This window comes from Salvia splendens, chromosome 4, assembly GCF_004379255.2.
Source record: "Salvia splendens isolate huo1 chromosome 4, SspV2, whole genome shotgun sequence".
NCBI classification, from domain to species: domain Eukaryota; kingdom Viridiplantae; phylum Streptophyta; class Magnoliopsida; order Lamiales; family Lamiaceae; genus Salvia; species Salvia splendens.
In genome coordinates, this window is record NC_056035.1 from 40,806,771 (window position 1) to 40,830,440 (window position 23,670).

Genomic DNA, 23,670 nt, shown 5'->3' on the forward strand with positions numbered 1-23,670 from the left:
CTCCACCCCCGAACAACTCGCTGTGGATGCTCTTAAGCCAACTCAATATGGCCGATAGGTCATCTATGACCCCCACGCAACTTGAAACACACGAGACCATGATAAAAGGTCTCCAAAAACAATTAGGGTTGATCCCGCCGGATGCGTAGTCTTATTAGGAATTTAATTATGTAATTTTTAATTTTTAGGATTTTAATTATGTAATTTTTAATTTTAAGGAGTTTAATTATGTAATTTTTAATTTTTAGGATTTTAATTATGTATTTTTAAATTTTATTTGTAATTTGTAATATTTATTATGGTTTTTAAATGGATTTTAATATTATGGAAATGTTATTGTTTAATTGAATTTTATATTAATTGTGCTCGTCCTTGCGGAAGAGCACAGTTGTGGGTGTTGTGCTCTTGCCAGAGAGCAGACATGAATAGTACCGCCCGGGCCCACAACCGTGCCGCTGGCAAGAGCACGGTTGTGGATGCTCTTAATTCTTAAACCCTAAACCCTGAGCAAACATTTTCCCCAAATTTAGAAAAATGCAATTCGCCTCAATTTTTCTCCAAACTCACTCGAAATCGCTGCACCATCGCCTCACATTCCTCCGCCGCATGGGCGGCGGCCCTCGGACGTTTCCCGGCGGGATCAACAAGTGGCAGTGGAAGCGCCTGCACGAGAAGAAAGCCCGAGAGAAAGAGATGCGTCTTCTCGATCAAGAAAAGCAGCTCTATCAAGCTAGAGTCCGCTCCCAAATCCGGGCCAGTGTCGCCGCGGCTGAAAATCCTAGTTCCCGGCCCGAAAAGCCCGATCAAAACCAGCTCAATTACGGCCCGATGACTCCCGATGAGCACATCAAGGCTCTAGCTGATCGGTTCATGAAGGAAGGAGCAGAGGATTTATGGAACGAGAACGATGGCCCGTTGAAAGCTCCGGTGAATAAGATGGGGAAAGGGAAAAGCAGATCTTTAGACGAGCCTATTGATTTGAAGAAATTGATTGCGGAGAGGTCGAGCTCAAATGGCGGTGAGAATGTTCAAAAGAGGGAATTTTTAGGGAATGTTGGTGTTGGTGTAGCTAAACCGAGGCGGTTTTCTACTTACGAGCATTTCGGGAAGATGAACAATGGATTGGATTTAGTTGGAAATTGTAGGGTTGGAGGTTTGATTGGAGTGAGCAATGTGTTTAATTCGAATCGTTTCTATTATGTAGATGCTGCGCGTACGAAGAGTAAGAGGTTGAATTTTGTGAAAATTGGTGAAAAATCTGCAGCTAAAGGTGGCTCGGATGCCAAAAGGTTGAAGTGGCCTAGGTTCAGAGGGAGGGGAGTGAATTCGGATGATGATGATAGTGATGACAATGATGAGGATGATATGGAAATGGGGGGTGACAGGAAGATTACGGGCAGTAGTGCTGCATTAGGGAACTATGATGTGAAGAGAACAAAGCGTGTGCCATTGGAATTGTTGGAGGATGAGATTGATTTGTCTCAGGAGGTTGAGACGATTAGGGAGGAGATGAGACAGTGGAAGAGCATGCAGGAAGAGGCGAAAGATGAGGAGGAATCACTACTGAGTGCTAAAAGGTTGGAGGGGCTGTATTTTTGAAATCGAATCTTGTTATTTCTGTTTTGTAGATGTGTATTGGTTTAATTGATTTGAAATGATAGATGTGGATTGGTCTTTGTTCAGGTTCGATGAGTGTGATATATCTCCGTTGACTGTCAAAGCGCTTACTGAGGCTGGTTACGTGCGAATGACCACGGTGCAAGAGACGACTCTCTCTGCGTGCCTTGAAGGTTGTGGTCATGTCTACACTATTGATTTCGGTCTATAAAAAGAATGCATAGCTTTAAAGTCAACTTGTTGCTTCAGATCTTATAGTCATGTATTTTTTGCTTGCTACTTCGAGCGTTGTCATTTTGTTCTTGCTTTTCAAGTAATTAGAGTATGGTGAAATCCTCTATATATTGAGCAATATCACAAACCCTATCTTCAGAGAAATATTATATATGTAATTTAGTTTTCTGATCAAGCATAAACGGTTATACTCATATGCATTGCTGCAGTGACTCTGCCGGTTGTTGATATGGATTTCAGAAACATGCCGAATTTGGACTTTATTCGGGCAATCACTTGCAAGATTAGGATATTGGTTTCCCAGATAATTTGATGTGGATAGTTCTTGCTTGCTACTTAGAGCTTTATCAGTCTGTTCTTGCTTTTCGAATATTAGAGTATGGTGAACTCCTCTATATATTGAACAATATCACAAACTTCATCTTGAATGAAATGTTAGATCTATAATTTACATTTCTGATTAAGCATGCAGTAACTCTGCTGGTTGTGGATGGATACTGTCTGGATTTAGGCAACATGCCGAACTTGGATGTATTCGGGCAATTAGTTGCAAGAATAGGATATTGTCTCAGATAATTAGATTTTGATAGAGAGAATGATGCAAAAGGAGCCCTTGAATCTTTTTCTTCTTTTCTGTAGAGAAAAGTATAATACACCTCTTTCTTCAGTTCTAAAATCGAATTCTTTGCTTGTTTCTGATAACCAGAGAAAATGACTGCTCTTGTTCACAGGTAATGATGCTTTAGTCAAAGCTAGGGCTGGAACGGGCAAGAGTATTGCATTTTTGGTATATCCCTACACTTATCCGTTTTTCATTTTGTTCTTGGCTTCACTTTTTATTGTGCTCATTTGTTTGCTAAACACACACAGCTTCCTGCTATTGAAACAGTGTTGAAGGCAACTAGTAAGAGCACTAATCAGCGGGTGCCACCCATATATGTTCTTATCCTCTGCCCCGCCCGAGAACTAGCGAGTCAAATAGCTGCTGAGGCAAATGTACTCCTCAAGCACCATGACGGCTTAGGTGTGCTAACGTTAGTTGGAGGGACGCGCTTCAAAGATGACCAGAGACGCCTTGAATCAGATCCATGCCACGTACGTAAGCACACAATTCATTCTTTTTCCTAAACTAGTTGTGTTTTCTGATATTTGTATGGTAAGTATTGATGATTGCAGATTCTAGTTGCAACTCCGGGTAGATTGCTGGATCACATAGAGAACAAATCTGCCATCTCCGTGCACCTGATGGGACTGGAGATGCTCGTACTTGATGAGGCTGACCGCTTGCTTGACCTAGGGTTTCGTAAGGATATGGAGAAAATAGTTGATTGTTTGCCTCGCAAGAGGCAGTCGTTGCTCTTTTCGGCTACAGTCCCAAAGGAGGTTTATATTTTAACTTATTTGTCGTTCGCTGGAGTCCACTGTCGTAGATTTAATCTTCTTGCTTACAGTGTCCCCATTTCACAACTTCAGGTCCGACGAATATCCCAGCTTGTTCTGAAAAGGGAGCATGTTTATATAAATACGCTGGGGCTTGAATCCGTGGAGACGAACGCAAATGTATAATTTTGTTCCTCTTTATCCCTGTCTTGCTCTTCTCATTGTATGCAGTTTGCTAGAAAACGAGCTTGCTGACCTGCCACTTCTTAAGCAGGTTAAACAATTTTATCTCATTGCACACCACGACCAGCATATTCCGATAGTGCACCATCTGATAAAAAGCCATATATCTCAAGTGCCCGAGTACAAGGTAGGTTGCTGCTGCTGCTGCTGCTGCTGTCGCTTTTGTCGTAAGAATACTTGGAAAAACTCTGTTCCGGTTCTTATGGATTGTTTTATGACTCGTTAGATTATTGTTTTCTGTGGAACTGCAATGATGACATCGCTCGTGTTCTCCCTTCTGCGGGAGATGAAACTGAACGTGAAAGAGCTGCACTCCAGAAAGCCTCCGCTCTATCGTGCTCGGGTCTCTGAAGAATTCAAAGATGCCAAACAAGCCATTCTGGTCACTTCTGATGTCTCTGCACGAGGGTTGAACTATCCTGATGTTACGCTAGTCATTCAGGTGATGATTACTCGTATTTTTTTGTACATGTTCCCGAACTCTACTTGATCGGGATTTGTAGCTCTTTAACTTAGAACGCTTCCCGTCTGGTTAGTTATGTTCTTAGCTTTGCTGCTGTTGAATGAACATCACCAATATAATCATTTATGCTGAAAAAATCGAATATGTTACATTCAGGTAGGCATTCCTCCAGATCGAGGCCAATACATTCACAGACTCGGACGAACAGGCCGACAAGGGAAGGATGGCGAGGGATGCCTGTTGCTTGCGCCATGGGAACAATTCTTCCTAGATGATATAAAGGATCTTCCTCTCAAGAAACTCCCTTCACCCGAACTAGACCCTGATGCGATGCTGAAGGTATGGCGACCTCTTCTCAATAATTCGTTAAATTTCCCGTTGTGCAACCTAAGCAAACAAATCCTCTCTCAGTCGTGACACATTTCTTATTCGATGTTGTCTTGTCATTTCCTATTGGTAAAGATTTGTTTGTTGAACACGAAAAATGCAGATACAGGAGAAAATGGACCAGATTGACACTAGCATCAAAGAAGCAGCTTATCACGCGTGGCTTGGTTATTACAACTCGATCAACGCCATTGGCAGGGACAAAACAACGCTGGTGGAGTTGGCGAACCAATTTGCAGCATCCATCGGCCTGGAGAATCCGCCTGCACTCTTTCGGAAAACTGCGGTGAAGATGGGGTTGAAAGGCATCCCTGGCATTCAAATGCGAAAGTAGCTCCGCACTTTTCGTCCTACCTAATGAAAATTTCCGATGTCTAAATTTATTGACATGGCGTGTACATGTGTAAAAATTAAAGACTAAACGATGTTATTTAAGGAGTCTAACATTTTATCCACATTATTTTTTTTGTCTGCCACATTGGGACAATTGAAAGAAAATGTAAAAGTTATAATATAATCAACCATTTTTTAGTTTTGGGATTGGCCAAATTTTGTTGTTGAAAGTGACCATTGAAGCCGACCTTTATCTGGAAATTATTGTAATCAAACAAGAAATGTGACGTGGCTGCATAGATATTTCCACTTCTCCTTCAACATTCAATTATAGTATTGAATGCCGTAAAGCATAAGAAATACCTCTAATTTTAATGTCTACTAATAAATAGTTCTGTGGAAACAATTAATTTATTGTGGGTAGACCACTTGCATATTATATATATGGACATTCAATGCCCCTAATAATTTATTATCAACACTTAATATATCATGTGCATCACTACTATGTCGGCACATGACACTTTACTATTAACAATCATTTCTTATACTATTATATAAGTAGTAGTAGTACTACAAATACTTTAATTAACAATCAATTCTTATACTATTATATAAGTAGTAGTAGTAGTACTACAAATACTTTAATTTCTAAAATGATTCTCCTTGTTACAAGTCAAACTACCCATGTCTTTATGGCTCGTTTGTTTTCTATGTTAGTCATAGGCCCTCCTTATCTACCATAATTTCCATGTTTGTTTGCCATGTTAGCATTCCACGCAACCTGGTTTTGTAAACCAAAACCCGACACTGTTGGCGATTCTTATTGCCAAAATATAGATAACTCTAACTCTACCCAAAGCTACGATTGTCCAACATCAACAATTTAATGAATTGGACTTCCAACAACTAATGACTTTAACACCCCTTTCATTTACTCCATCTCCATCCACTACCGACAAACGACCTTCAATTCTCCATCCATTGTAATCTTCAAATATTTTTCATAACTCACACAGAAGAGGCAATGTTTTTCATAACCCACACAGAAGATTATATTGCGATTCGTGTACGCCTGTGATTTTGTAAATAAGATATGGAATTTTTCCCCGTTGACCACCCATCGCCTTCACGATTTGTTCCTTATGGACGATTGCAGGTTTTGATATGTGTATGGGGTGTGATTATTTGTATTTTTTCACCTAATTGAATTGATTTGATGCTGTATTTTAAATTGATGGGATTGAAGTCAGTTTGGTATTTTCTAGTTTAAGTTTGTTGTCGGAAAATTTGTTCATAATGGGGAGCTTGAATTAACCTATGGATTAGGTGAGGTTCAACATGATGGACTATTTCAGATTACACAAATTTGTTCATAATGAGGAATGAGGACAATCTGGGAATTATGAAAAATTAATGAGGAAAAATTCGTGAATTCATGTGTGTATCTAAAGTTTGGCTACCTCATGCCAAACAGAGTGTTTACAAACGTGGGATATGTGTCTGTACAAACAAACAAATGTATGTGATTACTAACTCCAACCCTAAACATGATATTGGAGTTTACAATATTGTAACATATGTTAGACCATCATGGAAAACAAAAGAGCCCTTAAAGATTTGACACTTCAAAACATGCATTCAAATTAAACCTAGAGTAATTTTTTAATTTCATAAGATACATGTCAAAATAATAATACTTTGGTTCAATTCACACAAAAGTATTAAGCTAAGTTCTTGTTCAATTTGTCAACCACCCACAATTAAATTTTCTATTCTTGATCATCACAAGAAAGTGTTGGGAATTGATAATATTTTGTGTGACTATCTTTTTCTTGCCTTCACACTAAACCAGGTATACATACACTTCTCGTATCAATATAATTATGCAGTCATCACATCATTATTAATCACACATAGTATTTATTTTAGTAAACAAAAATTAATAATTACAATTAATTTCAAAATACTACTTTAATTGTTCTATTAAAATAATTGTTTAAAATCTCTTAAAAAATCTTGCATGAACAGTCAATGATATGGTGGTTTGGCATCACTCATTCACATATACTACTACTATACATCAAATATAGCAATTAGATTAAACTATTTAAGAAAAGTCAATAACCACAACTTGGTCAATACTCACTAGAAATAGCTACAAATAAACCCCTCTAAATCAACAACCCATCTTCTTCACAAACTATCATGGGGGCAATTCAGTCATTACACTTAAAATCATTTGACCTATTTAATCATAACAACACATTTTCTCACATATCTCTCCCATTTTGTCTCTCTTCTTCAAAATTTTGTTATATTATGAAAAACCATTCTCCCAAAACCCCATTTCTGTTGATCATTCTGATCTTCCTCGCCATCGGCCGCCTTTCTGATTGTCGAGAATTCCCTGCCGAATCAACGGTGGAAGATTCTTCATCATCAAGATCTCTTTCAACGTTATCATGGCATTTTCCGGCAGCAAGTCCGACAAGATCAAGAAGGAAAGAAGATGAATCAATTTACGGCTCCTCGGATCGAGAAACTCCGGGAGGGCCGAATCCTCTCCACAACTGATCTTTAATTGGTTTCTTGCAGAAGTTCAGATAAGAAAGTTTTTGTAGAGATTATAGTTGTGTTTTTGAGGATTTTCTTTAATTTCTTCATGTAGAGATGTTGATATACAAAATAGTAGTATAATATTATTTATTTTATTGTTTTGTAAACTAGCTAAGAACAAAAGTTGTCTTGAATTATTATACTAGCATGTATAGTTGATTTAATTTGTTTGAACCATTGCTACCATTCTTAGTTCAAGAAATGAAGATTCAATCATTATTTTTTCATGTTATTTATTGATTTGTATCGTTTTATGGGTAGCTTTGATGTTTTGGAGGTTTTCATATAATTGAGAGAAAATAAGGGTTAACTAAGTTTCTTGTTCATATTTTCAAAATTAAATAGTGATTTTTATTGTTTATTAATTATAATCAAAACAAACTGAAAATCAAACCTTTGAATCAAACTAGGTTTGTTACAACATGCATCGAATAAAGAAATGGCTCTCATATAGTTGCAGACAGTTAATTACCTTGATAATATGATAATAGCAAACTAATGTAATGGGAGTTATTAAAATTTTCAAATTGTTATTAAGGTTGTTGATGTGCGACCACTCTCTCAATTTACCTCTTTTTCGTGTTTCTTAATTGCTTTTCGTTTGCAGTGATTTTGGGATAGACCTTTATTTTTGTCTATATGTTGATTTTCATGATGTTTTTTGTTTTATAGTAGTTCAGTATGATGATAATAGGCAATAACAATTGGTGGGATTGAAAGGAATAATTTTGCAAAACTAACAATCAACACAAATTTCAGAACTGAATCAGATACATTTATCAATGGTATGAATAATTGGGTGTAACTAGTTGTTTGATTTGTTAATTCTGGTTAGATAGTTACTAGGGGTGATGGTTTGGAAATTAAAAAATAGTGAAATTACAACATTCAATGTTTCTTGTGAGAGTCAAACGGTGGCATATTACAGATGTGGAATCTAGTTGGAAACTAAAATTAGTGTATAATAAACTATATAAGTGGGTCCATAACTTGACTTGCATTAGGCATCATGCATCTCCTATTTATGAAATAATTAGTGAAAAACCTATTTATGTACACTACTATGGCTTGCATTAACAAAGTAAAAGACAAAAACATATAGAAAATGCAAAAATATTTTGGTGCCAAATCAAAACCCATCAAACCATTAGGCAAGCCAAGGCTAATTATTATAAAATCAGCACAAATATAATGCTTCAAAAATATTATAGTGACAATCCATAGTATTTCGAGTATCCGCGTTGTGGATGCTCTGAAGAGTGAAGGAGACTGACCTTGCTACATAAGCTCTTTGCCAACAGGATCTACTGAAAAATGCAAACATAGAGCCTTTCGAATGAACGGCACGAATTTGGATTCCCAGATCTGTTATCAGGCACCAAGAATCATAAAGTTGTTACATTGGAGATGACAAGAAATAGAAATATTGATCAGGAATATCATCTTTTTCACTTTATCAGAAAGTAGCTTAGGAAGGTTATCTGGTAGAGATAAAGCGGTGGAGACCGGATAAGTGGCTGGACAGTGCAGAAAACACACACAGAACAGAGAGAGGAACAAAGATAGAAAGCAAATTGATAGTATAATCTGAATAATAGACGAACAGTTAGTTGTTATGGCTAGCCTTAACTACCGTCCCAACCAAGACACATAGCTCTTCATTGCATAACATAACAAACTATACAGAAAATTGATCTGTATCATTATCTCTCATACTTCATCTTTCCATGTTGTCTTTTGCTCACGGGGCTCATAAGCATTTTATGAAAGCTCACAACAACATTCGAACAAAATCCAGGACTGAGTTTTAACTCTCATTATGGGTGTGTAATAGTTAGGTAGTGAAGAAAAGAACAGTTATTCTAAGTTCAACAAGACATGAAGAATATAGATAGTTCCTCACAGTATTGTATTCCGAACTGCTCATGAAGATCTTGAAGGCCTCCACTGTATAAGTAATAACAATGGTTAGAAATTTGCAAGTCATAAAATTGCTTTTGAGTTTGTGCTGAGAAGGAGATGTAATTGACCTGACCGAAACCTCACTACTACCCCGTGAGTATACTCTATATTATCCTTTTTCAAATTTGCACCTGCACAAAAGCACCGTTGCAGCATGATAATGAATTAGACCAGAAAAGTAATGCAAGTAACGTCAACGGCTCTGAGAAGTTGATTTAGTTAGTTATATGAGCTAGGACATACTGATTGATTCCATTTTTCAAGAAGCTAACAAAGATATAAGTCTTATAATACACCTTTAGTAGCTTGAACAATCAGAGAAGGAAAATCCACTGTCAAGTTTGCTAGAGAAGTAATTGCATCTTCAGCATGCCCACCCAGAGAACTCTGACTAAATTCCACAAGTATCATTAGCTCGACACCGTAGTTGAACTCCTATCAGTAAAATTACACATAGAATTACTTGAAGTAGGAACACTGAAAGCAGGTACTCTAATCTCAGAATTTGTTTCAAGAGATGAGTGTAAATACGGCTTCTGACCTCTCCCTTCCGGAAGATTGGCAGGATATCATCTTCTACTTCGGACTCAAAATCAAAATTTATAAACCCCTGGGAACAAAAATCTCTTAGATTAGAGAACGTGAGATAAGATATGTTGTCAGCAGGGACTTCAAATGAACAAATGGATTTGAGATATTGGTGTTTACATGTTAAGCATACATGGCAGTAAGGCATCACATGTTCCTTGAGAACTGTTGTATAGAAGGTGTTCTCGTAGAATTTGGCAAGGTCCTCTTTCGTCTGGAAACGCATAAATATGGCATGGGTGAATTGCTCAGGATTTTGATCACATATGCATCCTACAAAAGATAGAACTTCAGAGAAAGATGACAACGGTTCGTATAACAGAACCTGTACGGAGCAGATGCAATGTTTCGTGTTTAAACTTGGGAAAATTTTATAAATAGTACACAAGCCAGAGAAGGACACTGAGACCTACTGAAATTGAATTCACATAGACATAATAAAATAACTGCAATATGTTCATATTGTCTAACAAACATGAAATATGACAACCATTCTCCTCTAAATACCAGCAGACAGAGAATGGCATCAGAAATTGTGGCAACAAACTGCTGTTTAACTTTCATGAAACATACTTTTCAGCAAAGTAGTTAAAAGTCACCACATAAAACATTTTCTGGACCTCTAATATTCAGTTTTTAGCATCTCACATGAAAGTAACGAGAATAAGATATCATTCAAAATCAAAATTTGGTCAAATTCTTGGTATAATAATAATGCTGCATAAACTGATAAGAAAACTGAATGGCTTAAATATGTTTGTGTTACTATAAGATACTCTCAAACGGATTTGCAGTTAATGATTTATTGATCACTAAAAATATTACCTAATGACATGGCAACAATGCCTCGCATTTGATATTGAGTCGTGTAAAGAAAATCCAGCATGTCTTTCTCTTCCTCTTCCGACAAATCGTCCTTTGCTTTGACTAGGCATATATGTTCAACCACTTTTCTGCAAGGAGCAGTATATGAAGGATGTAGTTATTCATTCTTATAAGAAAGAAGGTTTAATTTCAAAAAATAGTAGTGCAGGAAGAAACTACTAATATGACTTGGTAGTCATGACAACTTTGATTATGATGAGTCAGTCATAGGTGCTGCAGCACTAAATGGAGCATTTTGCCCACTTATGGGTGAATGTCAATACTGGCGGAGTGCAGTTACTTGGTATATCGACAAATCATAATTTTGACAGTGAAGCTTCCAAATGAATTCCTCACACAAAATGATATGCAAGTTCCAATCATGATAACTGATGTGTAAAAGTGTTCCATTCTCAAAATATAACACACGAGATAAATGTTTAATGCACGTATTATATCTATGAAAATAAAACACATGTTTTATTTACCACCATGTTATCCGTTTTGATACATCTCACTTGGGGAAATTTTCATCTACTACCCTTGGTTATCTAAGTTCTTGCATATCTCCTAAAATTTTAAATTCCTCTTTATCATAACTTTTCAAACAGTTATATTTGAAGCAGGGGAACATAACTAAACTTACACATGTAATATTTGCGAATTTCAGCAGCTGTGGACTTCTTTTCACATGTATTCACTGCATTTTTTGATCACTTGAAAGTCCACATTAAAGATTTTGAGTTTTCATTTTCACAAAACATGCTTCGTTTGTCTTTTATTTCTTATTTTTCATCACTATTACTGGGAGCGAATGTACTTTCATCACAAAGTTCAATAAATTACCATGAGAAATAAGTCGATAACAGAACCAAATCCAGCATAAAAGTATAAATAAGCATTCTAACCTCTTTCTCTGCGCACCAGCACCCGAGATTCCTTCTTCTACAGCTGAAACTACTACATTCCTCCTTCTATTTACAGCACAATCGCTCAAACTCCCCCTCCTGTCGACGAACGAGGAAACTGAATGCACAATTTTCAAACCGGCAATATTCAATCATGAATGCAGCAAAACACAGAATCTTCAAATAGTATAGAGAGCATATTCAATTTCTCACCGCCGCTGCTCCGAGTATAATTCCGCTTCAATCTCGATTGCGAAGCTGCAATTCCTAGGGTTTCCGATCGATTTCCTCGGCGGGAAGGAAGGGTGCGAGGAGAGAAAATCTGGCTCAGAACCTGCATTTCAGCTCCTATTCAGTAGCTCTCTCTCTCTCTCTCTCAAAACCTCAAATCGTTGAGGATGAAGGATTGCGGTTGTAATTGGAAATGGGTGGACTGAATAAAACGGTTATTTTATTGGAAGGCGCCATTTCCATTTCAACTAATTCCATAATTTTGCACCAAAATCAAATGGCATAGATTGATGATATATGATAATTTTAGTTATTTTTATCAATTTTTTAATTTACAAGTTATCATATTTATGATACCACTATTATTTTTATATTTTATGTTACAAGTTATCAAATTAAATTAAGTTGATCGATTCCATAAAAATAATTATTTATCGTGACAAGCTATCTCCTTGTAGGTTGCTCTTATAGTTATAAATTTATAAGTATATAAGAAAGTAGATAATTGTTTATTACTTAAATTTTGTTATATTTACCAGAAGAGCATAGGCCGAATAACCAAATAAACTAAAAAAACACCTATAAAACCCCCTCTTTCGTTTTAGGGTTTAGGGTTCTGATTTTTGTTCACCAACAGCAACAATGTCGAAAAAACGGGAACGCTCGCGAATCACGAATCCGGAGCCGTTCTTGCCTTTGGGCTCCGACGCATTCTCCACCGGCAAGAAGCGGAGCAAGTCACCGAAGCACCACCAGCTGGAGGACAAGCTCGTCCCGTCGACCGTCAGCGCTAAGATTCTCAAGGAAGCCCGTCTACAGCAGAAGGAGGTCCAGCGGGAAGAGGACAACGACAACAATGTCACTGACCACGACACTGCCGATAAAATCGTATTTCCCCAAATTCACGGCCGCAAAGACGACGAAAACTACGATGATGAAGACGTCGATGATTTTGAAGGCTTTTCCGAGACACAGAGTCAGTTTGGCCAGTTGAATTTCGAGGTTTGATTTGTTGTCTTTCGTTTATGTCTGTTTCCTGCAGTTGTTTTACGGCTCTGTAGTTGCTAGCCGATTTTATTGATATGGAGATAGAACCTAACTAGGATGATAAATAAATTTTGAAAAAATAAATTTTTGGATTGTGGAAAGAGACAAATTGAGAAATTTGAGATCAGTTTATGAGTGATGGGAGAGAGAGTGGAAAGCTTTTAGAATAAAGTAACAAGAGGAGAGAGAGAGAGTCTGTCATTGAGGGATTAAGCAAAAAGTAACAATGTGTTGAAGAGGTAGTTGAAGCTATCTTGTGGTACTAATTGTTCTCTTATGATTTAAAGGATGATATTAATGAGGAAGACGAAAGGTTGCTGGAGGCCTTTCTATCAAAAGATGATCGCCCTGTACGAACATTGGCTGATATCATTGTGAACAAGATCAAGGAAAAAGATGCTCAAGTTTCGACTGGTATGAGTTTTAGATTTGGGGATGTGCTTTTTATCTTTTTCTTTTTTAATGAAACAATGCATCACATTAATCTTCAGCTAATGAGGTATCAGCAAATTTATTGTATTGTGTTTGTTTGTGTGTAGGAAAACAACCTATGCCGAAATTGGATGACTCCATCATTGAGCTGTACAAGGGGTATGCTTATAGCCTTGTCACTGGTCACGAAGGGCATTGTGATTCGTCTTTCCCTAGCTAATGATTTTACTGAGTTTGGGTGCATATGTTTTATGCAGGGTTGGCAAACTGCTTAACAAGTACACCTCGGGCAAGATACCCAAAGCTTTCAAGCACGTACCTTCACTGCAATTCTGGGAAGAAGTGTTATACTTGACCGAACCTGACAAATGGTCACCAAATGCAATGTATCAAGCAACAAGAATATTTGCTTCTAATATGGGTGTTAAGAAGGTCGAACGGTTCTATAAGTTTGTTTTGTTGCCACGTGTGAGAGAAGATATTCGGAAAAATAAGAGGCTGCACTTTGCTTTATACCAATCGTTGAAAAAGGCTCTCTACAAACCTGCTTCTTTTAATAAGGGAATTTTATTTGCGCTGTGTGAGGTATGTTTTTGCTCTATGGTGTGCATTCATGTTTTTAGTTTGGTTGGTGATTTAGGTTTAGCATGGTTTCATAACCTTTGAACTAATCTATGTTCATGTTCATGTTTATTTGCTAGTTTTTACTGCATTTTTTTCAGCATCTAGAAAACCTAGATGCATTTTTTGGGAATGTTTCTCAAGCAACATGAAATTCGTTCTGCATTTTTGGATTTGAATACAAACGGTGATGCCTTGTGTGTTCTTTTCCAGTCAAGGACATGCAATTTAAGGGAGGCTGTCATAGTTGGGAGCATCATCGAGAAGGTTTCTATTCCTCCTCTTCACTCTAGGTAATTTTCATCCACCGTTATCATTCCTTTTTAATGCCTTTTTCACTACTTGCTACAGTTTCACCAAAGAGATTCATGAACTAGCTAAAATTTCACAAAGAACAAATAAAATCGACAGAGAATATGTCAAACTCGAAAATTACTAAAAGATTTATCTTTCCTATATCTCAACAGTCAACCATGATATATACTTGGAACAACACTCTAAGCATAGTAAACATCAAGAAAACTTTAAAGTATCATGAGTAATATGCACATTTCTATACCTCCAGTGCCTCTACTTTGAATAATTCAAATCAGTAAAATGAGATTGTTGAAATGTTTACCCATATCATAGGTTGGTCATAGGACATAGATGAGTTTGTTTGCTGAAGTGACTAGAAAATGAACAATGTTTTGATCTATTTTAGCTGATAAGTGCAAGTTGGACTTTAGCTGCATTTGATACATCCTCATAACAAAACGAGACTTAGAAGTAACATGACATTTAGCTTAATTGGACTAGCTACGTATTAGAACTTGTCTGAGCTAGCATCAACATCAAAGTTAGAGTTTCCTGACATTTGGAAGATGGCTGTACATAAACCTACTGACTGCTTTATAGAAAAGTATAACTCCTTGTCAACTGATGTCCCTTGACTGGTTCTCTAATTTTTGCAAATCTCTCTACTGATAATATTTCAAAATTCATTTATTGACATGTTTCTCTATGCCTCATGGCAGTGTTGCATTATTGAAGCTTGCGGAGATGGAATACTATGGTACAACAAGGTATACATATATGCAAAAAAACTTCTGGAATTCCATAAATGCACATCACTTTCAGGCTAAAATAATAAATATTTTACTAGGTGTTCCTAGAACTATCTGCTCACTGAATAATCCAATGTATTGATTGCAATTTGCAAAAGATCTGTTTTTTAATATCTATTTCTTTACATTCATCCTCATTAAGATAATTTGATTTGTACTTTCTGAGCAGTTATTTCATCAAATTACTGATTGAGAAGAAGTATGCTTTGCCATATCGTGTCCTTGATGCTTTGGTTGCACATTTTATGAAATTCTATGATGAGTCCAGAGTAATGCCTGTTATCTGGCACCAATCACTTCTTGCATTTGCACAGAGGTTAGTTCCTCTTCTCAACATTTCCCCTGAAAATGATTTAGTTAATATTTCCTTTTGATTGCATATCGTATCTTGCCAGTGTGCTTGATTAAAGAATTGGTGCAGGTACAAAAATGAATTAAGAAAGGATGACAAAGATGATCTCAATGCATTAGTTGAAAGGCAAAGACATAAACTAGTACGATCATCAGCTTACCCGTGACAAACTGATTTCTTTTTTGCATTAATTCACGGAGTTTGTGATACGATCTGCATTTGTCTGTATCGTGCAGGTTACACCTGAAATACTGAGGGAATTAAATAATAGTCGTAACCGTGGGGAGAGAGAAAGTGATCCAATGTCAATATATATCCTTCCCTTCTCCTTAGTATGAGCTTTATATTTGTTTGAAACATGCATGCTAACTCTATATTCTTTGTGCTCATACCCTCCATCCTTTCTCATGGCTTAGGATCATAGTTTTTCTATAATGAAATTTGTTAATTATTTTTCAATGTAGATAGATAGTCCCTTCAAGTCTTTGAATATACATATGATTTGGAAACTAAATGTTAGCCTATTGTATAAATATGACCATTCAACAGAGAATAGAAAAAAATAAACCAAAGTCATTATGTGGTTGGCCATTGTTAGGAAGATGTTTTCAATCTTTATGCTGTAGAGGAAGTTCATTAGACTAGTGAAATCCTCCTATATGCTAAATGAGTTATGTTTTTTTGTGGGAATGTCAGTCATAAAAGCTTGTAAAACAGTACAGCTGGTTTTCCTAATGATATTTTGCTGCATAATACAAGATTTGATAATTCTACCTAGTCGCTTTTGCAATTACGTGTTCCTTAACTCCTTAGCACCAAACCCTCTGTCTGTAGTCAACAGAACAATTCAAGAAGACAGGTTTGATATTCCAGATGTACCAATGGAGGAGGATTAGATATGCTGCAACTATTCTTTCGTTTAGCTAAGGTCAGCTTCATATCTCAATTCTCAAGTAATATTTTTTGTATCTCAATGATGATTCCTTATTTACTTGAACTGTTGATGCAGGCAGTTCTGAAGTTTTGGAATAAACTGCAGAAGCTCCACCTTTTCAAGGCATTGGTATCGGCACATGTTCATCTAGTGCGGTTTTCATTTTGACGAGTGTATACGCCAAAATGACTTTAATTTTTGCAATTTTGCATTCGGTTGAAGATCGGAGATGCAATTGTTAGTCTAGGTGCAAAACTGATATTTTTGTTTGAAGTAATGTGTTACTTGTTTTAATTTCTTCTTTTGAAGATTTCTTTTGCTTTGGCTTTTCTTTTTTTCTTCAGGGGAAATGTATGATTTGGTTATTGATATTAATTTGGGAAGGAGCAATATATGTAAGTCCCTATTTGTTTTTAATAGTAATTAAATTCCAATATTACTATTAAAAAGTCCTGGAAAATAGCAGGAAAGCTACTCGTGATTAATAAACAATTGATTAAAGTTTTTTGAAAACTGCTGACTATGTGTTAGAAAAGTAAATTGAAAATTTAAGTATAATTTGGGACTTACATATCAAAAGTGAAGAAAAAAAGTAAATAATTTTTTAAATCTAGGACAACCCAAAATATGACAAAATGACTCTGGTGGATAGAAAGAGTAATATTGTTTCTATCTTGACTCACATATCATAAATATTGAAAATAAGAGGCATGGTTTAATGCTGATAACATTCGAAACAAAGAAAATTTTCCCAAAAAAAAAAATCTGAGCATTTCGGTGAAGGGAAAACAACTTGACAATAACAGAATATTTTATTTATACAGAAATTTGACGTAAAGTGCAAATGCAATGCTGCCGAAGAATAAAAAAACAGTATTTCTTCATTCACGAGTATATTATAGAAAGCAAAAGACTGCAATATGAGTAGGGATCTCAACAGCTCAATCACAAAGGTATATCACCAAGAGAAGTCATTATCTCCTCCAACCAACCAATATGAGACCAGTAGATGCACATCCTGTAAGCATTGATTCATTATCCCGGTCCGCGAAGAGTTTGGAAGAGTTCCGGAAGATGCGCATTGGTAAGCTTGGTCCTCTTGCTGATCTCGTGCTTCTTCTTCTTCGTCTTGGGCTTGGGAGGCATGCCATGAATCTCTGCAGCAGCCCTCCTCTTAGCGGTGTTCGTAGCAGGTTTCATCCCGTTCTTCTGAAGATCCCTCTCGATATCAAGCATGTCACGAGGGAGTTCGATCCCCCGGAACAATTGCTTCAAATCATCATCCACCGTGATGGAAGCTCTAGGATCATTCGGGTATGCTATGTCCTCTAGTGAATCGAAGTTGGACAGCAACCAAATTTCGCCAGAACCTTTCAGAACCTAGAAAATGCTAATGATCAGTAGGCCTTTGTTGAGTTTTCAACAAAGAGAGGAATATGCAGTTTAGAAGAGGAACACAGTGTGATGCATGAAAAATGCAACCCAAAGCAGCTTTAATCCCTAGCATGATTTGAAGTTCCTGTAATGAAGGTTACCTGTAGATCATCGATTACAGCTGTGTATGAATCCTTGAGATCTACAACAGCAATGCCCTCTGGACGCGTCCGAATCAATTGAAGAAGATCAGTCTTAGTTTGCAACTGATGTTTGGACTGCAAATGAATTTTTTGAGAAAAGGGTAAAGGTCAGTTGCGGAGAAAAAGGTGTGATTTGACCAAAGGCAAACAATTATATGTGACCTCACCTTATACACGAACCGCTCTCCATCATAATGCACTTTTGGATTGTTCCTTAAACTGTCAAACACGGCTTTATTCCCATTTACATCCACATAGCACTCTTTATTTATTTGATCAGGAGTCAAGGCATCCCTCCTCTGAACATGAATAGTTTAAGTTAGACGTGCTAAACTACTTTTGACCAGCACCACTTTTTAACAGTAAATAAAATGCAATTACACTCTAAAACAGGCATAATTTTAGCAGGATAAGGTGGAAAGGCCAAAATATACAAGTTTATGGCATGACAATGGAAGGTAGTAAAGGAACAGATAAACTGATTGGAAATAACTTCAAAGTAGTTTGTTAAGAAAAACAACAAAGGTGTTAGTGTTCAGATGGATTCAGCTGAAGGAAGTTCTACAACTAGTCAAACGAGCAAAAGTTACGAATCTATTCTCAGTATTATCATCAGAGTCATGCCAGAAAATAGGAAGAATGCGATTTTAAGAATTGTGGACAAAACAGTTCAACCAAGATTCATATATGATAGAGTCTGCAAAACTATAAGCACAAAGCCACAAACATATCGCCACAATTCCTAGTTCCTAGAAGAGTTACTTAATGCCAAACAAATCGAAGTTATTAACTGTTTACACCAACACAAGTGAACAAACATCTTATGAAAGCACTAACCAAACAAAAAGGTATTGCAAATCATTTACATGTATGTTTTGAATCATAGGCCACATTTTTTATGGGAGAACATTTGTAGTTACAGAATGGAGCTCTGGGTATTGCTAGATAGTACATGCTATTTATAGATTGCTAACTTCTATAACAAAACAGAAATAGGACAGAGCTAGGATGAAAGAGGTAGATACTCTCCTATCGCATAAAAAATAACTTATACTCGATCACTAGCAAGCAAATATGTTGTTGTGACTAATTGATGAGACATCAACAAAGGTGAATAAATGAAGCAGAATGATTTCTTGCACGTATTAACATATGATATGGACAGCTGAAAAGAATTATGAGATATCATTGTTATTTGGTTGCATCTAAACCCAAGTACAACGTACTCAGCAACGAGTGGGAACAGATACTATACCTTAAAGAGCAAGTTGATAACACGTTTTATCTGGGCCCCTACAGGAGCTTTCCTTATGCTATTTATTTCTTGAAGATGTTCTGTATTTTCCGAGAACTTGGTTGGAGCTGCAGCAGACTTTGTATTTGCCAAATTTGGCGTGCTCAAGGGCATAGACCGTCCTTTATTATTTCCTGCTCTAGCTGCTGTGTTACCAAGAGTTGCTTGAGATTTCTCTGGCTGTTTTGGATATTTCGAAGACGCCATCTAAAGAAACACAAGTATGCACATAACTGTCGAATGTCAAAATATGTATCACACAATCATAAAACATAGCCAACACTCTACTACTCGATCCACTAAAAAGTGTCATTGGATGAAGAAACCAAATCTATATCTATGTACTACACTGAAATCACAGCCGCTCCTTTTTTCCCCAAAAATATGTAAGTTTATTTTCATCAAATAAACACAGGCAATACGAACAGGCATACATGACAAAATAAAATTATCTAGGCTTTCATCGATTGATAGATCACGAGGTGTAAAATCAATTAAACCAACAATATTGCAGAGAATAGATGGTCAATTGCAATATGGATCGAAATTTATAAAAATATATGCAAAAAATTGCATATACACAAGACATGGATTGAAAAGCAAATTGGAAAGGGTGAACTTTTACTAGCGGCAGAGGGCCTCTGAAGTAGAATCAATTTGTCAGCGGCGTAGAGGATCGGCGCTGGAGAAATATTGGGAGGCACCGTAGGAGGAAGTGGGGCGCCGGTGTGAGAGCTACGGCGGCGATGTGAGTCGGAAGTTTGTATCGAGAGAAAGGCGTGGTTAGAAGAGGCGAGAGAATAATGAGATCAGATTTTCAGAAATATACGACTCTCCTTATATATTTATACTTATGGAAATATAAAACACTAATCATAAAATATGGAAATAAGTCAATAAAATATATAATCGCTGTTATATACTATTAAAAAAATTCCTTAGATTGTTAACTTTTCTTAAATTGCTAACTCTGCTAACTTATCAATGAAGTGTATTAAGAATATCAATACATTGAAATTTTAATGTCATCGTGTTATTATTTTTAATACATTGCGTTGATAAATTAATAGATTAGCAACTTAAAAAGATAGCAATATAACCCCCATATTCGATAAATATATCATGTGTCTATTTCGTTTTACTTCTGATGATTTCCAAACATTCGGATCATAAACACTTAATATAAAAATTATTGTGCGATTAATGGAATTGCTTTGGGGCCGAAAATAAAATTGCTAAGTATAATACTTGGGGACAGTTCACTATAGGAGATTTTCATTTCTAACATTTGGAAGAATTAAAATTTTCAAAAATTGAGCCATAATTAGTCACATATATAATTATTTTTCCCATTGTTTAGTATCGTAGGATTGACCCAAATATTACCCAAAATAAAGATTTTGACCTAATAGAATTATGGATTGACAAATTTATCCCTCTAAGTGGGAAAATGGAAAGGTGAAAAGGTGGGGTAAATGTGTAAAACCAAGTCCATTTCTTGGTGCACTTTTCAATGCACGAACAAATCTTACCTTTTATTAGACAAGATTTCAATTCTTCCTCAATGGGCATGAATAGTGCGGACCCCACCTCAATTGTAAGACATTTCCCATCAATTAATTAGTAGAAGGTGAACAAGAATTAGCCAATTTGTACATAGTGAACATGCCCTAATACTAATACCTTTCGATTACTCAAAAGATTAGAGGAGAATTTATGTTTAGAAGTAAGCACATAAAGAAAAGAAGAATTGTGAGAGAAAAAAGGGGAAGATAAGTTTAATAATCAATTGGGATCGGAAAAAAAATTCCAAAATTAATTTTCTCTAACTTTATTTTCCTTATAATCAGACCCGACCAGACATGGAAATTTATTAGTCGAATAACAATACAATACAATACAATACAATAGAAATGGGCTCTAAGTGTAACAATCAAAATCGCAGATGCATAAAGTTCCTGAACAAGTGGACTCGGGACTGAGATTGGCATATGCAACATTGCACAAGTGTTTGCAACATTTATCTTCGCATTGCTCTCCTTCCTTGCAACACGCGATACTAGGACATTGTCCAATTATCTTTTGACACTTGGGCCCTATTATCTTTTCACTCCTTTTTTCTCCCAATGTCTCTTCCGCACCTACAATTTACAAACAAAAATATACTTTACTCACTAAATGAAAATTTTAAATCTACAAATATTCAATTATGAAGCCATGCTATCTATCTTTTCTATATAACCAAGAATGTCGTTATGCTATGACTAAGAATGTCAATTCAGTTCAAAACCGACGAACTAACCCGAATAGATCGAGAAGAAAAGGGATATGAAGAAAAAAATTATGTCCAACTCAAGATCAAGTGAAAATATTTAGAAAACGCAACAATTTTAATATAAACAGAAAGATTTCGTAAATTTTCTAGACCGAGTGGACTAGCTTGAGTAACATTCGTAGCCATATTCAATTGCGAGTTTACCTGAGGCCAAAATGAGGAGAAAAACAATACAACAGGATTGAGTTAGTGAAACCATCTTGCCTGATTCTATGTTTAAACTATGTACGCAGATTGTCTTATTCATATAAAGAGTTTGATCTAGCAAATATATACCATATCAAAAATCTGATCAACTTATTGTTGGCAATTTTTATTATATGCAGTTTGAATACAAAAATTGGTTCGTGTGAAAATTAACTGCAATTTTCCATTTAATCAATAATGACTTGAAAATTGAAAGTAAATTTGGAAAGATGAGCGCAATTTTTATTAGATACAATTTGCAAAAAAATATTTTAGCATTTTTTATTAAATACAATTTGCAAAAAAACATTGTTTCGTGTGAAAATTAATTGCAATTTTACATTAATCAACAATGACCTGAAAATTGAAAGTAAATTTGGAAAGATGAACTTATTGTTGGCAATTTTTATTAGATACAATTTGCAAAAAAAAATTCATTAAAAACAATTTGCAAATAACATTGTTTCGTGTGAAGATTAATTGCAATTTACCAATATTAAATGAATTGTAGAAAGCGTGCTTAATTTATTTTGACCCATAAAAATGCCTCAAATCAGAGTATAAAATCAAATAGAATATTTATAAAATAAAAATCATCAAAAGAGTAGAAGCACTTTTCAAAAGTTTTATTATCTTCTCTTATTACCAACATATAAATTGCTAGATATTGTAAGAATTAATTATAGTCAATGAGACCATCTCCGATAAATATCCAAAATCTATTTTGCAGTGAAAAAGGATTGAAATGGAGAAAAGGGATTTCTTTTGCAGTGAAAAGAAAGCTTGAAAAAGAATTGAAATGATGAAAAGGGATTTCTATTGCCGAACGGAACGGAGGGGGTACATTTTATCAAGTTAATAAGTGTGACACTATTAAATTTTTATATGAACTTAATAAATTTGAAATTGATACTCAAATAGGATAGTTATTGTACGAAAACAAGCTACCTGAAATATATTCCTGTTGGTAAATAATAAACTCTTTGGAACGCTAGCACTCATGGATAAAAAAAAATGGAGTATTAATTAAAGCAAGATTAATGGACCTAAAATATAATGAACACGGGAAACAAAATAATTTAGAAAAATGAGCTTCGATTTATGTAGTCTGGGTTGACCAATAACTCAACAGTAATTATGTTAGTGACACTAGTCAATATTCCTAATGGATTTTTTTAAATGGAAACGGGTAAAGAATTTATGTATTTATTTAGTATGTCTTGGTGATTACTAGTGATGATTTTTTAATATACGAACCATAAAGGTGCTTCTACTATTTATTTAGCACTTGCGGTTTTCGTGATTACTATTTAGTAGTGTTGATGAATGATGACTAGTGTTTATTAGTATGGAACGCCAATTGCCACTGAAGATGATTTCATTCCTGAGAATGGATGAAAATAAAAGAGCATTTAAACAAAATAACAACATTAACCTCACTAAGCACAAATCAGTTCCATTAATTACGGAGCAAACCTATATGGGATTATGTTATTAATTATTTTTGGTAATTTTGAAAATTCAAATAGCTTCCTACCAGTGATGGTCTTTGATTATTTTTAGTAATATTGAAAAAGACAAATATAGTAATGCATTACACAATTCATCAATCCCTTTAATTAAGATTAAGATTTTTGATAATTAAATTTTCAAAAAGAATTACCGTTGGCAATTTTTATTAGATACAATTTGCAAAAAACATTGTTTCGTGTGAAGATTAATTGCAATTTTACAATATTAAATGAATGAGAATAGTTCATACATAACTTATACTATGTGTAGAAAGCGTACTTAATTTATTTGACCAATAAAAATGCCTCAAATCAGAGTATAAAATCAAATAGGATATTTATAAATACTAATAATAATCAAAAGAGTAGAAGCACCTTTCAAAAGTTTTATTATATTCTCTTATTACTAACAACTAAATTGCTTGATATTGTAAGAATTAATTATA

At 35.5% G+C, this 23,670-nt stretch overlaps 4 protein-coding genes across 6 annotated transcripts; 2 read left to right on the forward strand and 2 right to left on the reverse strand.

The window, feature by feature from the left end:
- The first annotated feature begins 530 nt into the window (after positions 1 to 530).
- On the forward strand, positions 531 to 4,859 carry LOC121800112 (probable DEAD-box ATP-dependent RNA helicase 48). Its single transcript, XM_042199678.1, has 10 exons — positions 531 to 1,577; positions 1,684 to 1,790; positions 2,583 to 2,638; positions 2,722 to 2,946; positions 3,028 to 3,234; positions 3,325 to 3,411; positions 3,506 to 3,601; positions 3,701 to 3,916; positions 4,094 to 4,276; positions 4,428 to 4,859. The coding sequence occupies exons 1-10, from the start codon at positions 535 to 537 to the stop codon at positions 4,656 to 4,658; spliced, it is 2,451 nt and encodes an 816-aa protein (XP_042055612.1). The 5' UTR covers positions 531 to 534; the 3' UTR covers positions 4,659 to 4,859.
- Positions 4,860 to 7,234: 2,375 nt separating this feature from the next.
- On the reverse strand, positions 7,235 to 12,088 carry LOC121800264. The gene is made up of 9 exons (XM_042199836.1): positions 11,812 to 12,088; positions 11,599 to 11,716; positions 10,652 to 10,779; positions 9,960 to 10,099; positions 9,780 to 9,848; positions 9,535 to 9,673; positions 9,307 to 9,369; positions 9,180 to 9,223; positions 7,235 to 8,641 (listed from the first exon to the last, which is right to left on the reverse strand). Exons 1-9 carry the CDS (start codon positions 11,936 to 11,938, stop codon positions 8,555 to 8,557), a joined length of 915 nt encoding a protein of 304 aa, XP_042055770.1. The 5' UTR covers positions 11,939 to 12,088; the 3' UTR covers positions 7,235 to 8,554.
- Positions 12,089 to 12,400: 312 nt separating this feature from the next.
- On the forward strand, positions 12,401 to 16,744 carry LOC121801323 (bystin-like). 2 transcript variants are annotated; one of them, XM_042200792.1, is made up of 11 exons: positions 12,401 to 12,831; positions 13,164 to 13,290; positions 13,416 to 13,467; positions 13,566 to 13,893; positions 14,143 to 14,222; positions 14,946 to 14,993; positions 15,205 to 15,351; positions 15,457 to 15,529; positions 15,624 to 15,699; positions 16,204 to 16,315; positions 16,397 to 16,744. In XM_042200792.1, exons 1-10 carry the CDS (start codon positions 12,472 to 12,474, stop codon positions 16,281 to 16,283), a joined length of 1,371 nt encoding a protein of 456 aa, XP_042056726.1. In that variant the 5' UTR covers positions 12,401 to 12,471; the 3' UTR covers positions 16,284 to 16,315; positions 16,397 to 16,744. The 2 variants fall into 2 exon arrangements, with proteins under 2 accessions (XP_042056726.1, XP_042056727.1); XM_042200793.1 differs by having other exon boundaries at positions 16,401 to 16,744.
- Positions 16,745 to 17,114: 370 nt separating this feature from the next.
- LOC121800113 lies at positions 17,115 to 20,006 on the reverse strand. 2 transcript variants are annotated; one of them, XM_042199679.1, is made up of 5 exons: positions 19,818 to 20,006; positions 19,154 to 19,399; positions 18,066 to 18,197; positions 17,857 to 17,973; positions 17,115 to 17,701 (listed from the first exon to the last, which is right to left on the reverse strand). In XM_042199679.1, exons 2-5 carry the CDS (start codon positions 19,397 to 19,399, stop codon positions 17,357 to 17,359), a joined length of 840 nt encoding a protein of 279 aa, XP_042055613.1. In that variant the 5' UTR covers positions 19,818 to 20,006; the 3' UTR covers positions 17,115 to 17,356. The 2 variants fall into 2 exon arrangements, with proteins under 2 accessions (XP_042055613.1, XP_042055614.1); XM_042199680.1 differs by having other exon boundaries at positions 19,812 to 20,006.
- Positions 20,007 to 23,670: the final 3,664 nt, after the last annotated feature.

Excerpts from the sequence above, each read along its gene's own strand:
- LOC121800112 (XM_042199678.1), top strand. The coding sequence starts at position 535 with ATGCAATTCGCCTCAATTTTTCTCCAAACTCACTCGAAATCGCTGCAC. Across the intron at positions 2,639-2,721 it reads GCAAGAGTATTGCATTTTTG|CTTCCTGCTATTGAAACAGT; the intron begins GTATATCCCTAC and ends AAACACACACAG. Across the intron at positions 4,277-4,427 it reads ACCCTGATGCGATGCTGAAG|ATACAGGAGAAAATGGACCA; the intron begins GTATGGCGACCT and ends CGAAAAATGCAG.
- LOC121800264 (XM_042199836.1), bottom strand. The coding sequence starts at position 11,938 with ATGCAGGTTCTGAGCCAGATTTTCTCTCCTCGCACCCTTCCTTCCCGC. Across the intron at positions 11,717-11,811 it reads TTATACTCGGAGCAGCGGCG|TTTCCTCGTTCGTCGACAGG; the intron begins GTGAGAAATTGA and ends TTGTGCATTCAG. Across the intron at positions 10,100-10,651 it reads CATTGTTGCCATGTCATTAG|GATGCATATGTGATCAAAAT; the intron begins GTAATATTTTTA and ends TATCTTTTGTAG.
- LOC121801323 (XM_042200792.1), top strand. The coding sequence starts at position 12,472 with ATGTCGAAAAAACGGGAACGCTCGCGAATCACGAATCCGGAGCCGTTC. Across the intron at positions 12,832-13,163 it reads TTGGCCAGTTGAATTTCGAG|GATGATATTAATGAGGAAGA; the intron begins GTTTGATTTGTT and ends TATGATTTAAAG. Across the intron at positions 15,700-16,203 it reads AAGTGATCCAATGTCAATAT|CAAACCCTCTGTCTGTAGTC; the intron begins ATATCCTTCCCT and ends ACTCCTTAGCAC.
- LOC121800113 (XM_042199679.1), bottom strand. The coding sequence starts at position 19,399 with ATGGCGTCTTCGAAATATCCAAAACAGCCAGAGAAATCTCAAGCAACT. Across the intron at positions 18,198-19,153 it reads TTATCAACTTGCTCTTTAAG|AGGAGGGATGCCTTGACTCC; the intron begins GTATAGTATCTG and ends ATTCATGTTCAG. Across the intron at positions 17,974-18,065 it reads GAGAGCGGTTCGTGTATAAG|TCCAAACATCAGTTGCAAAC; the intron begins GTGAGGTCACAT and ends ATTCATTTGCAG.